Here is a 15,052-nt window from a genome sequence, read left to right as displayed (position 1 = left end):
AAGAAAAAGGCCACATCCCTTTCCAAGTTACAATTCAAGCTTCTAAAGATGGATGTCGACAAGACATTGATAAATTCAGATACAGCTTTGAGATTTCTCAGAGGGTTTGAGGATTTCCATTGTCAGACATGGCTATTGTGCTATGAAAATGACTCCCAGCTGAAAGGGTGAGAAAACATTTTAAAGGACAGCTCAACAGTATTAAAAAAAGCCAGATGCTTTGGCACCCTGGGGAAAAGCTGCTAGCAAAGTTAGTGAGATGGGGGTGGGACATATGAGTGTCACAATAATTTCATTGCATAATCTTTGTCCTGCTTACCCCCAGCTCCCACCAAACACAATGGAAGCATGGGGTTTTCAGTTCCTTGCAGAAGACACTGAAAGTCTTGCATCATCAAGACCTTTTTATTTTTTTCTGCGATATTATAAAACACAGAAAAACATTCTTCACTACAAACTAACATTCAAAGCCTCATGAGAATAGATACCGCTCCCTTGGCCATAAAACTTTAGAGGGGACTCAAGATGACCGTGATGAATCTCATGGAGAAGAAATTCCAAATAAACACAATTTGAATGAATAAAAAATGCAGTCATCCCATCAACAGATGAGCTTGATTACTGCTTGCCTCTGCAGGCTCTCTACAGTACCACATCAGTTCTGAGACTATGTCAGATACAGCTTCCCAACGAAGCTGCCACATTGTGCCTTTAAGCCCCTTACCATTTTACAGATGGACTTGGCCTCCTCAGAAAACTTATGGGAATACACCTCCTCAGTCTCCAGAACTCTTCTGTCCACTTCTTCTCTCTTCACCTTCTCTTTCCTTCCACGAAATGGTGATTGCCCAGCAATCATCTCATAAATGAGACAGCCCAGTCCCCAGTAGTCAGGGCTGAGTGTGTATCTCTGGTTGTTCAACACTTCTGGGGCTGTGGAAGAGAAAGATGTCTCTTATGACAATGTTTGATATTGGCAGGAAGAGAGAACAGTAGGTAGAATATTAAAATACCTCATGATTTCTAGTGACTGAATTACAGAAAATGCAGCATGTTACATGCCGTGTTCTTTTCTCAACATGTCACACCACATGCCATGTTCACACTCTCTTCTGAGTTTTCTATCAAGCCAAAGCAATTTAAAAAATAAAGGGAGGGTGGGTGAATCTTAAGAGTGCTTCCAGGCTTATCCATTTAAGAAAGAAATGACATACAAGCACGCATCCTGTAAATGACAGTGACATTTACCCAAAAGCAAATTCTGTCTTTTCACTCAATTTATAACTTATTGTTCCCTCCTTTTAAAATCAAATACTTTTCTTTTGTGTTGCAAATATCCAGTGTGTCTTGGGCATACAGTCATTTCCTTGCAGACGTCCTCACCTTCTGTACGTAGTTACAAATAGACAGAGGCAGAGTCGTGTGCACACTAAGTAACAAAACTTAGAAATGACAGCTGATATGCTTGCTTTCATTAAAGTATTGATATAACTGTGACTCATATCAGTTAGTTTCTATTTAGTCAAATAAATATATGCAAATTTTATTCCACAAAGTATGCTCACCCACAGAATGCATGAAAACAATTACATTCATTCCCCAAAACAGATCAAGTTCAATTAGGGAGAGTGTTTTTTTGTTTGTTTGTTTGTTTGTTTTAATTATTGTACAAATCTTTACTCTTCTTTTGTGTAGCTGCCCCTGTCCAAACAGCAAAACAGATGCATGAATTTATCAACTTCATCATAAACATAAACATTTTATCTACTATGCAAAGTAGCAATGAGAAAGAAACATTTTCTTTCTTTTAAGCACATACCACTACTAAAATAAATCTATGCTAAAAACATTAGAGTCCCTGCTGTTGTATGTTCTCTTTATTTTCCTTGCTGGTTTAGGAATATAGATCAGTCTCTTTAAGAGCTGCTGTGCTCCAGCCTTTTCCCGACTCCTGATTTCCTCTAGAATATTTTTGGAGGCTTGCTGCACAGAACTGGACTCAGCTGAGTGCAATGTTTTAAAATTCTTTTTCTTAAGCCTACAAAGCTCAGGTAATCTTAGTGAAATGTCAAGAAGATGAGCTGCTGAAGACTTACCCATATAACCCACTGTTCCTACCCTTCCACGGATCGATTCACCCTCAGGGATTTTAACAGCTAGACCCAAATCCGATATTCTAATATGGCCTGTAAGGGAAAAACAAAACAAAACAACACAAAAGCAGATATAATAATATGACTTCAAATTAGCTCAAAAACACAACTGCTGTCATTACAATACTCTTGCAATTTACTGTTAAGGAAATGAACACACAAGAATTGGAGCAGTTTCATTGATAAATAAAAGAGGAATTACTGAGTGTGATATAATGCAGTGAAAGTTTAACAGTGAGGCTATGGACTAGAGTGGATTGCATTATATACTTTAAAACAAACCAGAAGAAGACAATGGGTAGCACAGTGCAGGGAAGTGTCTTGAACCGATCACAGTGGATGGATGGGCTGACATAGTTCTGAAACTCTTTGATGGCTAAAGGGGCTACATCTGGTCCATAATTCAGCATACGATCTGATTATCACTGCCCTCAGCAACAAATGAGTACCTGGCTTTGTGTAAAATGAGAGTTGACTCAGTAAAGGATGAAAGTATTTTTGAAATGGAGTGGGGAAGAGAGATTTAGAAATCAGTGTTGTTTGTGTTATGTTTAGCCTTCTAACAATAAGGATGGAAAAACAATGGAAAAAAGGCAGGCACCACCAGTAAAGTCACATTCTCTAGAACACACCCTGCTGTACAGCATGAGTCCTAGCATTCTGCCCATCCCAATATGCAGTATTAGAATATGCTGAGCCTCTTATTTACTTCAGAGCATTATTTATCTCTGTGCAATATGTATCCTGAAACTAACTTAATCTATTTTACGAAATAATCTTGTGAAAGAATCTTTGTAAACCTCTGATACTTACCATAATCATCTAGCAGGATATTTTCTGGCTTCAAATCTCTGAAAATGAAAGATAGCAGTTTTTTGGATGAAGCTGGTTTTGATAACATAAGCATACAACAGTGTGTGAGTACATTTATGACTAGTAATAAACCAATTGAGTGTCAACTCAAACAGTAAGGAACTCATGAAACCAATACAACTTTCTTCAACTCATTTCACAGAGAGACTGAAACCATATGTCTTTTTCCAAGTTGGAGTTACATTTTTCCACTAAGCCAAGCTTTTAGTTTGCAAGCCACTATAATGGAGTCATCCATCTAGACCAGTAAAGCCTGTAAACCAAGCCTTATAGTCCTGTGTGGTGTTAAATCTCTGTAATAAATCCTTTTATAAAATCTTTTTGTTAAAAAATTAAAAATTTTGAAATACTTTATTTGCTCAAGAAAATGGAAAAAGTGATTTGTTGGGCTAAATTTTCTGTGCCTGGCATCTGATTCAGGCCAACTACATGAACATACATATACTTGTGCACAGGTATAATAGTTTCAGACACTTTGGAAAATGAGGGGTAGAGGAGAGTGCTGTGCCCAGATCAAAATTCTTCTTGCAAACATTTGTGAAACTCTGGTGCCTTTGTGGTTTGGAGCAGTGCCATGAAAACTGGCAAGGTGGTCACTCCGATGTCAAAGATGTGCCTTTTACTGCTCCTGTGGAAAAAAATAAAAAAATCCCAAATGCAGCCAAATCAAGATGGCAGTCATTCTTCCAAAGGGTTTGCTTGCATCAAGCCCATTCCACCTGGTACTACTTCCAAACACTGTCCATGCCAGCAATGCTCCATCTCTGCCACTCCTGGAAGCAAGGGGCCACTTTTGAAGTAGGAATCCAGCAGCTGCTGCCTAACCCAGGCATGGCAGGGGTGAAGCACAGCTGGGAACTGGAGGAGCCTCAAGAAGGCATCGGCACGTCTGGGTACATCAAGGAGAAGCACATTGCTGCAGTTCACAGCTCTGTCTTTTACATGTTTGACTCCTACCAGTGTTAGTCTGGTTCAAATCCAAGAAGTGCTTGGTCTTTTTTTTAAGGCCTCCTTGCATTTGTGAAGCAGCTTGATTCTTTTAGCTTCCCAGCAAGACACAGTTCTTTTCAAAGAGCGAAGAGAAATCCGCACAACACGAGAGCTTGCGATGCACTGAGGCTGGGCAGGAGTCCTCCCTGCCTTTCGAACTGTGCTGTTTCAGTGCCTTGAGTTTTCCTCTGTTGGAGAGCGGTGTTTGATAGTTTTGACAATGCTGAAAGTGGCATCTCAAAACTGATCTTGTTTTTATTTATTTTTTCAAGCAAGAACATAGAATGCTGTGAACAGTTTCCTCTTCTTGATAGCTTCAGACCCTCTTGACCTCTCAAGATAAATTTCACTGGGTGCCCAGTGGTACCAAGCTTACTTGCCAAGTAAACAATTCTGAAATATGTGAAGGGCAGCTGAATTCAGAGGAGAATCTGTGATTTTCTTTAACATATCACTGTGGTTCTTTCCCTGCCTATCAGCAGTATTCCAGTACTGAAGCAACACAGACAAGGGCATTTCGCAGTTATTTTCTAAAATGTATTCTGAAACCCTTCAGAACTATCTTCTTGAAGAACTTAGACTTCATTAGTTATGTCATCTTTTGCTCCAGCCGTTATTAGTTCCATCTAAAGCTGTAGCTAAATGAAAAGAACACTGCATGCTAGTTGAGAAAATATGTTTTCTTTGATTGAGAAAATAAGAGACTCCATGAAGACTCTGAGAACAGCAGTGCAGCCTTTACAGTCCTTTGTGACTTAGGGCAATTAAGGCAATCCTTCCTTTCCCGAAGACATCAGTTGTCATTTCTGTTTCTGTTTTCAGATCTCAATTTCTTCAGGATCAAGGACAGCTCCCTTAGCACAGCTAACTCTTGAAAGCGTCAAGGAGGAATGTGATTTTTGTACTGAAATTCTAGAATTCAAACTCCTCCGTGTTATATGTAAGGACACTTCCAGTGGTACAGCTTCAGAAACCTCAGCTCGCCTTGCCTAAACATAGTGGAACAAAACTGCTGGCACTGTGCCCATGCAGAAAGGCTATGGTTGTATCTGACTCTGATCCTTTAACAGGGCCTGGTTGTTCTCTCAGGTCACATCCACAGTGTGTGTCACTGGTCCGGGAGATGGGAAGGTTATTTTGGAATGCTGTGATTTACTCAGAAGCATTTTGTTCACAGAAAATCAAATTAAGTCTGAGGAATAAGTTTTGCTATGAATTATTCACCTTGAGAAAGCTGTAGCATGTAGTTGCTAATTTTTTTTGACCTGTATAGCACTTCTCACAGGTCCCAAAACACTTTGCAGTATTACAAATTAGGGGTCTCTGCAGATGCTTCTGAAATACTACCAGAAAATGCCACCTACAAAGATATCTATCATTAATCACCAAAATGAATGTGCCATTCAAAGTGTGAACTAGCAGCTCTTTTAAGAGCAATGTGAAACAACTGCTTAAGGAGGTAGGATGCCATTTCTCTCAAAGCCCATAGTATTTTAGTAGACCACATATAATTTTGTTTATTAGAAAGTGGCATTAGCATGGCATTTTACCAGTCACATTATGAATTTATCTGTCCTTTTCATCAATCAGATGAAATCTTATGTTATGTGATTTAAGTTTTTTTTTTTTTTTCCTTAAAGGAAAATCCATAGCACTTCCTAAAAACTTTTCTGAATGTGTAGGGTATATTTTTAAGAAAAAGAAGGCCAGACACATCAGTTAAGATCTGTTTTTGTCAATTGACTTTAAACACTTAATTCCATTTTTTTTCTTGAAAAAATCTTCTGGGGCAGTGCCATGTAAATCAGTGTTTTATCTATGCCTGCTCTCCTTATGCGAGATAGCAAAATCCGAGTCACAACAAGGCAACAGAGTGGCAACTTTTCAGAGAAATCCTCCAAAGAACAATATTCTAATTTCTCTATATACAAGCATATGCACAGTGCTTATTATACATGGGCATATCAGTGATTTAAAGTATGGCTTTAAAAATAAATAAATAAATAAAAAATCGAAACCCATACTATTATCTATTAATCATTGTCCTTGGATGCTCTCATCAATTTACAGTACCTCTTCTGCTGTGAATGCTGGCTCTAATGATTTCACAAGCTAGGATAGCAAATACAAACATTAAATGGTGTTTACAACTACACTGACTGTTGACTGAAGAAAACCATCCGCATGGAGCCACAAGAACTCTCTCTGAAGTCACTCTTCACCCTAAAATGTCCTAAGATGCTCCATTTTAGGAGAGGTGTTTTTTTCCGTATCCAATGCACCACAGCTCTTATGCAACATAATCTAACTGATTAAAACAGAGACTTGAACAGAATGAACTCATATCAACTAGAAACTCAATTCCTTAATTCAATCGTTTCAAAAGAACTTTCATAATTTTGTTTGGTCTCAGTGGATGCTGATGTAGGATTTGGGGAGTTCTGTGTTAGATCTGTATAATTTAGACACGATGTATTCAGTGAAGGAACTGCTTGCTTTCACTGTTAATGGATTCACTATTATTGCATTTGTAAATGGCTCTAAGAAATTTCACCAAAACACTGGGGTACCTTTTCTCTGTTGCACTACAATGGCTAGAGGGGAATGCACAGTTCTTTTCTTCCTGGGAAGGTCTTCCTAAGACTACAAGAAACGCTCACCTGTATACTGTGTTTTCTCTGTGAAGATCTTCTAAACCACAAAGAATCTCTGCAGCATAAAACAAAGCTCTTTCCTCCTCAAAACCTGGGTTTCCCATGTTGTAGATATGAAACTTGAGATCACCTCCATTCATTATGGTCAGAACTAAACATAGTGCATCCTTTGTTTCATAGGCATAGGCTAAATTGACCTAGAAAAAAACATTTGTAAGATAGCTGTGGCTGTTCATTTATCTGCTAAGAAGAAATCACTAAGTTTTCATTAACAATTTTCACTAGAAAAAGTGCTTCCTGAAATTGATATGGACCTTATTGTAATAACAAACAAATATTTAAAAAGTATAGAAAAATTAGCTGTTAGGACTTCATGAATTAATCTGTTGAATCCAGCCAACTCATCACCAGAAACCCCGTAGTTTAATGCTCTAACAGAAATCTTAACAGTCAAGGGAAGCTCCAGCTCCAGCTGCACTGTTTTGCTGGATAGCTGTCAAACAAACACAGTAAGTTCCCAGGAAGGCCCAGTCCTGCGGTGGCCAAACTGACTGAGGCAGGAAGGTCCCCATCACCCCTGTGAGTCTTTGGCAGTGCCCCAGCAATGATCAAACAAGCCAAAATCTACACATCCCTTTTAAATATGTGCCATTGTCTTTGCTTCTGCCAGAGGTAAGCAAACATGATTACCTTTCCATCTGCTGTATTCACAGTGTTTCCTAAAATAAGTAAAAAGAACACAACAGATGCTGAGACAACAGCAGTTCTTTTATCTAAGGCAGGTGTTTAGACACAAGAACTGGCCGAACTCAGGAAAGCCTCAAGTCAGGCTGACCTGCTCCACGTCACTGGCTGGATGCTGCTACTAGCCAGTCTCTTCTGATTTACTTGGGTTGAATCTCCTTCAGACTCTTCCAAGCTCCTCTTTCCCAGACACTGGGAATTCAGGTAATCACACAGGACAAAAATAGCTCAGCCTGATGCAAGTCAAGGCTGGAAAGAGCATCACAAGGTAGAAACACATACATTGTTTGGTGCATTTCCCACAGATCACAGATAAAAGTGAGACTCTGGAAGTGTGCATGGTGAAATGTGGAAGGATGGGCTCCCTACAGAAAATAGCACCTTTTCTGTACAAGGAGTTGGAAGAGGCATCAGATCAACAAGAGACTGTGCTCAGCAGGTGAGCACAGAGCCATGCTAGAGAGAGTTCAATACTCACTACAAACTGACTATTGACTTTTTCTAAAATCTGCTTTTCATTTAGTGCCATGGATTCGCCTTTCCTCTTTTTTATTCTCTTCTTCTCTAATCTTTTGCAGGCGTACATCTTCCCTGTTGCTCGAACCTGGCAAGCGCAGACCTGAGAATTAAAGAGAACATTTGCTGGGTAAGTTAAAGATAACACTTTTTCTAGGTTGCACTTTGCTCCTCACAATCTGATCTGATCTGATTTAGTCCTTTTAAGGTTAGAGACAGTGGTGCAGTGAATAAGGCCTAGGCGGGGGCAGCTGGGGAACTCACTGCTGTTTCCAAACCTGCTGTGTAATACTGGTTTAATTATTTCACTTTCCTCCTCCTGCTTCCTATCCCACCTCCTTTTGTCTGTGTAGATGGTAAACTGCTCAGCAAAGGCTTGCCTTGGCCTCCTTGGACTCTGCTGCCTAGGCAGTGACCTCAAGCCTTTAGTAAAATACAAATAAGGGTGTGACCCTAATTCTAATGTGAATGCAACAGTCAAATACAAAATAATTTTCAAGAGTGTTGTTTTGAGATTGCTGTGTCAGGAGAGGTCAACCAAAACTATCAGCATTTAATGAAATTCAGCCTCTGTCTCATTGAGATGCTATAACTGCAGTGCCTGAGAAGCAGCAAACACTCAGAACAGAAACTTTCAGAGCCACTCACCTCCCCAAAGCCGCCTTTCCCTAGCACCCTGTACTGCCTAAACGTGTTTTTCGTTACTGGTTGCCTGGAAGGAAAAAAAAAAAAAGACACACTACGTTTAATGCACTCTCTGTGATTTATTTATTTCAGGGCATACTTTTGAAAAGCAAAATAGATAAATATTATATAATCAAATTATTTCAAGGTAATTATATAGTATAATATAATATATAATTATGTAATTACATTACTTCAATGCTACGTATGGCTTGAACTTTTCAATTCCAACATATTAAGCTGTAATAAAATACAACACATTAGTGAGTCATCAGTATAATTTCAGCTAGCATCTTAGGACTGAGGAGGGTTCTGAATCTCCATTATATAGCTTTGGCCTTTGTTAAGCAGACACGAGGCATGAGAGCTTGCAACAACACATGAATTCTGCGGATCATCTCATGGTACGTTTTTTTAAGGGCAGTGCTGGGCTAACATCGAATTGCTTTGCTCGTTCTTCAAGTTGAGAAAATGAGATCCAAGATTCAATCACTATGAAAATACTTATGTTTTCTTGACCTTAAGCAAAACAGGAAATCAATATGAAACGAGCAAAAAACAATCCCGGGAACTGGAATGGAGGATTCAGATCCCATTCACAGGAGGGGTAGGAGCAGGAAGCAGGGCTGGGAGCCCTTCCGGCCCAACCGGAACTACCTGCCTCTTGGGACCACACCACTGGGCAAAAAAGGAGGAAAAGCATCTCTTTCCTTTTGGGCATGTGAAACAGATTAGCTGAGACCATTCACCTGACAAGAAAGTTTTTTTCTTCTCCCTCTAGTGAGTTAAATTGTGTGTATATTCAGTAGCAATTTAAAGGCCAAATTAAGGGTTAAATAAGTTTCTCTGAGAACACATTGTTATGTAATTGTACAAACACAGCTACCACAAGATCTTACAGGATTCCCACAAAATTCTACTCTACCTAAGGGGCTGCAGCCCTGAATCTTACTTCCACCACATTGGCTATCATCAAAGTTTTACAGTGCAACAGAGAAAGTACTCTGGATTCTGAGACATCTGATTTTGTGTCCACTAGTCTATCACTGAAATTTTAAAACTACATTGGCAATGAATATGAACATTCATCAGAACCGCATAGGAGCTTTGTTTTCCTTTGGCAGGCTGCCAGCCGGCAGAGGGAGCACAATAACATGGCTGTTCTAGCAGTGGCAGTGATGGGGTCGATGACAATAAAGAATAAACATTAAAGCAAATTGTTTCATTTATGTTTGTTACTGTTTTTATAAGTAGGTGAAGAAAAGCATGCAAATGGCTAAAACTAGAAGATGCTATTTTCAGGCTTCTAATAAGTTGCAGAGAATGCTATTGGGGTTAAAAGCAACAATTAGCAGTGATAACTACGTGCTCAGTGATGTCCCTGGAGTAAATGGACTGTGTGACTTTCTGTTTGAGCCAGCAGATTCCAATCACTAACATCTCTTTGCTAATCCTAAAAAAAACAGTTCTCCTGGCTTCTTAAGCTGGATAGGCACGGCCAATAGCTTCGCACATTTGTTGGGATAATGGAAAAAAAAAATCCTCAAAGTATTTGAGAAAATTCCTTATCCTAAATGAGAAAATGGCTAGGAAATAGCATGGCTAGAGATGAATCATCTGATGTTTTTCAACTGAAATGGAAGGGTAAATTCTGGATTCAGTCGAGATGGCATGTGGAGGATGTCTTGGCATGGTCCCCTCTGCCCACCACTTCCCTTCCCTCTTGTGCAGCAGCTTTGTAACTTTCCAGGGAGAGTTACTGGCACAGCTCCTTTAATCCCTGAGCTCTTACGCTTATACACACCACTCAAGGGTCTGGCCCTAACTGATCTGCTGTAATTAATGCCATTTGTGGAAACTGGTGCTTCTCTCAACTCAAGGTCACTGTTACCCAGCAGTGTTCATCTGCTACAGCACTCTCCAGCATGGAAGAGGCAAAGGTCCCTTCCCTGCAAATAAATACCCACTAAGGCTGCTTGGTTGTTAAATAGGTCTAGCCAATAAATATGGTGTGAGGACCTACATGCTGTATTTTTGTCTGTTTTACAGTGTTTTCATAATTGCGATAACTGGTTTGGAGAAATAGTCACCATATTCAGCTGAGCAGAAAGACAACAAATGTTGAACATATTTTAAACATACCTAATATGCCTATCATACTTAATACCATTAAATGGCAGAACACTGTAGCTTTAGAAGCCAAAACAGGCTCCCTGGTGTTCTGGGAGGGATTTCTCTTTTCTTATTTGCTTCCCTAGCAAGCAGCATCTGTTTCAGTCTTTCTTGGGCACAGTGTTTGCAAATGTAAAAGCCAGAGATTGGATGTGTAGCTTACATTTAGCAGTATAGATGCATGAGGGTAGGTCATAAACAAGCGCAATGTGCCCTTTTGCTGTGCCCCAAATAGCTCACTCTGACAGGGCCCACAATGAAATTGGCCACAGAGGTTTCTTGGATCACTGAGGAGACTTGGATTCCTATTTTTATGGGCTATAAGTTTTGTCCTATTCACCAAGCATGCACAAGCATGCTGGGCAAAGAAGGTGCCCAAGCTGCTTCCAGGAGAATCATAGAATGGCGAGGGTTGGAAGGGACCTCAAGGATCAGGGATTATACATAACCCAGACACAAGTTGTGCTTGTTGGATGATCACATCTTGAGACACAGTTTGTGTTTAAATTGAATCCAAAGCCAGCATAACAATGACTTTTCTATGTGGCATCTTCCTGTGGCTAAACCATTATTTCATCTTGAACCTTCTAACAATGAACAGCTGCAAGCAAATGCTAAAATTAGAAAAGCCTTCCTGGACCTCTCTGGGAGAATTTCCCTGGAGTATAGCTCAGAGAAATGGGGAATGAGTCTTGATGAATATTTTCAAATGACAACAGTGGAAAGAAGTAGAGAATTGCTGCACAGAGAAGGCCATAAATGGCAGATATTGGGAGGAGACCTAGTAATGCTGAAGGAAGGCCAAACTATTTACCTCGAAAGCAAAAGGAGTAAACCAGTACCATCTCAGATGTTAGATTGAGATTATATTCTACAGGCTTTCCATGGAAATTGAAATAAATATTTTGTATTCATTTTTATTTAAAAAAAATAAATTGTGATACTTACCTTTCCAACCACTTCCACTGGAGAAACCTGTCGAAGTACATGCTGTTCATGTATTCTTGGAATGGTTCCCCACTGAGGTGATCAAGGACAGATCTATCTCAGATGAAAAGGATATATAAGTATTTTAAAATCCTGAACTTGGAGCAAAAGATAAATGAAACAAGAGGAGAAAATCCAGACTTCTTGAATGATAAGGACATTTGACATCTACTTAATTGCTACTTTATTTTATTCATGGTTTCAACCTAGGAACAAAGTGATATGCTTACTGTGTTTCATAACAGAAGACCTAATACCAACTGCCTAGTAATAATGTACTTGTTATGCTTGCTGAAAATTAACAAGGATTCTCCCACTGGCTTAAATGGATTTTTACAAAGGCTGTTAGACACTAAACAACAAGTATATTTGCTTTTCTTAGTAAACTAAGACCGTCTTAATACAACAACCAAAGCAGAAGAGCTCCTAAACTTTGGGAGGTATTTACATCTGGGTTGAAAATTTCTGGATGAAGCCCATTTTTGTTCAAAAGAGAACATTAGGGGCATTATTTTGAGCAAAAAATTAAATCTGTCTCAACTCCTGCTATACAAAAGAACTGATAACTGAAGTCAAAGACTTCTTCCTAGTAGCAATGCGCCTCATAGAGTAAAACAGAGGAAAGAGAGTCTGAATAGGGATCTGAATTTGTTTCTGGATCAATAATAAGAATTGGGTCCTCGCATTATGACAGCAGAGTCTTTATGGAAAGGACAGTCTGCAAATGTTACCAATAAATATGTTACTTATGACAGGCCACAAGCAGCCAAAGACCAACAGACATTCCCTAAGGAAGGCCAAAGGTTTAGAGCTAAGAAAACTGAGGCTGAGCTGAGAGAGCTGCTGAGGCTGTCATGCTGCTCACTGGAGGATGCTGACCTGGTGGTTTTGGTTCTTGGATTACTGAGGCTACTACATCTGCCTCTGCTGGCAGTGGTGCCGATACATAAGTGTGTATAGACACTTCTCTAGCTTTTGCTGGAGGATGAAATCCTCTCTGAAGAACTACTCTGGTTTGCAAATCAATAACTGTGGCTCATCCTCGAGTGGTTCTAGACATGAGCAAACAATTCGGGAGGAATAATGCATCTCCTCAGCTCAGATCCCTTCCATTTATGAACTGCTATTCCTCCGTTTTTGGAATTTCTCAGCTGTTTGAATTTTTTATGAAAATTCAAGTTTACAAATAAAAACAAAAAAAGATGCCTTAATGAGCTTTAACAAATTTTCAAATTCAAATTGAAAATTATTGGAGAAATTGGGGGAAGGCAGGATAAAAAAGTCAAAATACTGAAGATTGAAACAGTACATACAGCTATACACACATTTCTTCTGTGTGATCTTATAGAACAACTTGTCTGAAATTCATCCCCATTCCTGCTCCAACAGGACTAAGTTTCATATTTGTGTGCATGCTCCCTTTTTCAGTCTGAACTGTGAGCACTTCCAAAATTAACATTATTCTGTACGTTTAGTAAATGCCAGCAGCAAATTTTTAAGACTTCCTTTTGAGCTCATTTCAGTCCACTTAAAACAATCAGCATATTTATGTACAAAGTCTCTAAGCTGGCTAATTTATCAGTTTTGCTTCAGAAGAAGGGATGGCTGTCTGTGAATAAGAGCCCGAATGAAGTAGAGCTCAATGTTAGCCCATTTCATTCAGTTAATTAAAAACTTCACGTATTTCAGAGAACAATAGCTGCTTTTCAGCACTTGTTTGCTTTTAGCTCCCCTCTTTGGCAACAACAAAGTGCATTTTACAGTAAACTGTCAGCTTTCAAATCGATTTCAGAAATGGAAACGGACATCAGGGTTTTCTATGTCAAGCACAGCTCTGCCTTTGTCATTGTGACTGGCACACACAACTGGTGTAAGTTATGCTAGCATCTCAACATGGACACTGGGCCAATGCAAGTAAACTAGTTATGTTATAAGAGAAGGCCAGAAATAACCCACATCTCCTACCAGTACAAAGAATAACTGGAAACAGAAAAGGTCAATGAAATGAGTCAAAACAATGAATGACAGCAGAGCGAATTTTACAAATCCCCATTACATCATCCAGGGAAAACAAACTGTGCTCAGCCAGAAACCACACGGGCCAGCTTGTGATGATCCCTCCTTTTCATATTTCTATTGGTGTACGATCCTGCTCTGAACATACTCAGGTCAGTATTTGCAAATGCAGACTGCATACCTGGAGCTTTAGAACATAATAGTGCAAATTCCTCGCCACTACAAAACCTGATAAGCCTTTTCCCAGACAAAAGATGAAATAATGCACGTTCATTTGAACTCCACAGACAGACAGAAAGCTTTAAAAAAGCCCCATTCTGCTGCTGAAGATTTTCTGGAAAAGCCATGCAGGGCAAGTTTGCACATTCCTCTGTCTAAATGGACTGTATAGCCACTTAATTTTTATTCACTTTGAAACAGAGATGTTTTCTTTGGATATATAAGCATTGTAGCTCTTTTCACGCAGCATGAAATCCATGGCTGGTTCACTTGGCTAGAATGCTCTGTCAAATACCTAAAACACTAAGTGCTTGTGTGTAGTGTATATAATGGCATGGAAATATTTATTATATTTTGTGGGGATGAAATGACTTCACTGCTTGTCAGTTATGCCTCTAAGATTATGAATGTAAACTGAAGGTACATGGCCTGATTTCAAATCAAAATTTCTCTCTTTACCTGACATTCTTTGCAAGCTGCTGACTGCAGCCGTGTGGTCTTTGGATATCAAGTTATACTTACTTTGTACAGTGAGAGAATAGTTCTTTGCAGGGACTGTTTTCGAGTTTTCCTCTGTCTGTTGGATAAGATCTTGACTGACTTCTGGAACGTAGGCTGGAGACTGGGGAGAGAACAGAGGGGCATATTATCTCTGTGATGAGGTGCAGATTCTCCTCTGTTAGCATGTAAAAGACACATTCATTATTTATTCCCTGCACTGCTTCAATTCAATTCCAGTGGTTGTGTAAAAGCAAAGGAGCTTTACGTCAAACAGCAGTAAAATAGGATACCGTGGTAACTCACTCCACATTCCACTCTATCCTCACATTGCTTTTCTGCCTTCTTCTGTACCTTCACCTCCTTGCCCAGCCTCATGAATATGCAGGACCCACTCCTTGCCAATTCTTTGAACTGCTCCCTTGCATCCCATGAAAAATGTGCTGGCCTGAACTGTGTACAGGCCATTCTCTTAAACAAAAGAGAATTTGCCCAGTGTTTTCACTTCATTGATGATTCATTGTGCTGTCTGAAAAATCCATCTTT

The 15,052-nt window shown here is 39.5% G+C and overlaps 1 protein-coding gene across 2 annotated transcripts; it reads right to left on the bottom strand.

Moving 5' to 3' along the window:
* Positions 1-391: 391 nt before the first annotated feature.
* On the bottom strand, positions 392-14,709 carry LOC100539666 (G protein-coupled receptor kinase 5). Of its 2 annotated transcripts, none has more exons than XM_019617990.2 (8): positions 14,531-14,709; positions 11,735-11,827; positions 8,579-8,642; positions 7,893-8,033; positions 6,677-6,867; positions 2,967-3,004; positions 2,097-2,186; positions 392-933 (listed from the first exon to the last, which is right to left on the bottom strand). In XM_019617990.2, exons 1-8 carry the CDS (start codon positions 14,692-14,694, stop codon positions 668-670), a joined length of 1,047 nt encoding a protein of 348 aa, XP_019473535.2. In that variant the 5' UTR covers positions 14,695-14,709; the 3' UTR covers positions 392-667. The 2 variants fall into 2 exon arrangements, with proteins under 2 accessions (XP_019473535.2, XP_031410404.1); XM_031554544.1 differs by having other exon boundaries at positions 11,735-11,831; positions 14,531-14,654.
* Between the last annotated feature and the right edge of the window lie 343 nt (positions 14,710-15,052).

The sequence above is a fragment of the Meleagris gallopavo genome, chromosome 8 (assembly GCF_000146605.3).
Source record: "Meleagris gallopavo isolate NT-WF06-2002-E0010 breed Aviagen turkey brand Nicholas breeding stock chromosome 8, Turkey_5.1, whole genome shotgun sequence".
Lineage (NCBI taxonomy): Eukaryota > Metazoa > Chordata > Aves > Galliformes > Phasianidae > Meleagris > Meleagris gallopavo.
Note: the sequence above shows the minus strand (reverse complement) of the source record. Positions and strands in the feature narration are given on the sequence as shown.

Coding starts and splice junctions, on each gene's coding strand:
- LOC100539666 (XM_019617990.2), bottom strand. CDS start 14,694: ATGCTAACAGAGGAGAATCTGCACCTCATCACAGAGATAATATGCCCC. Junction 8,643..11,734: donor CAGTGGAAGTGGTTGGAAAG/GTAAGTATCACA, acceptor TTTTCCTTCCAG/GCAACCAGTAACGAAAAACA. Junction 934..2,096: donor AGGAACAGTGGGTTATATGG/GTAAGTCTTCAG, acceptor TCTCTTCCACAG/CCCCAGAAGTGTTGAACAAC.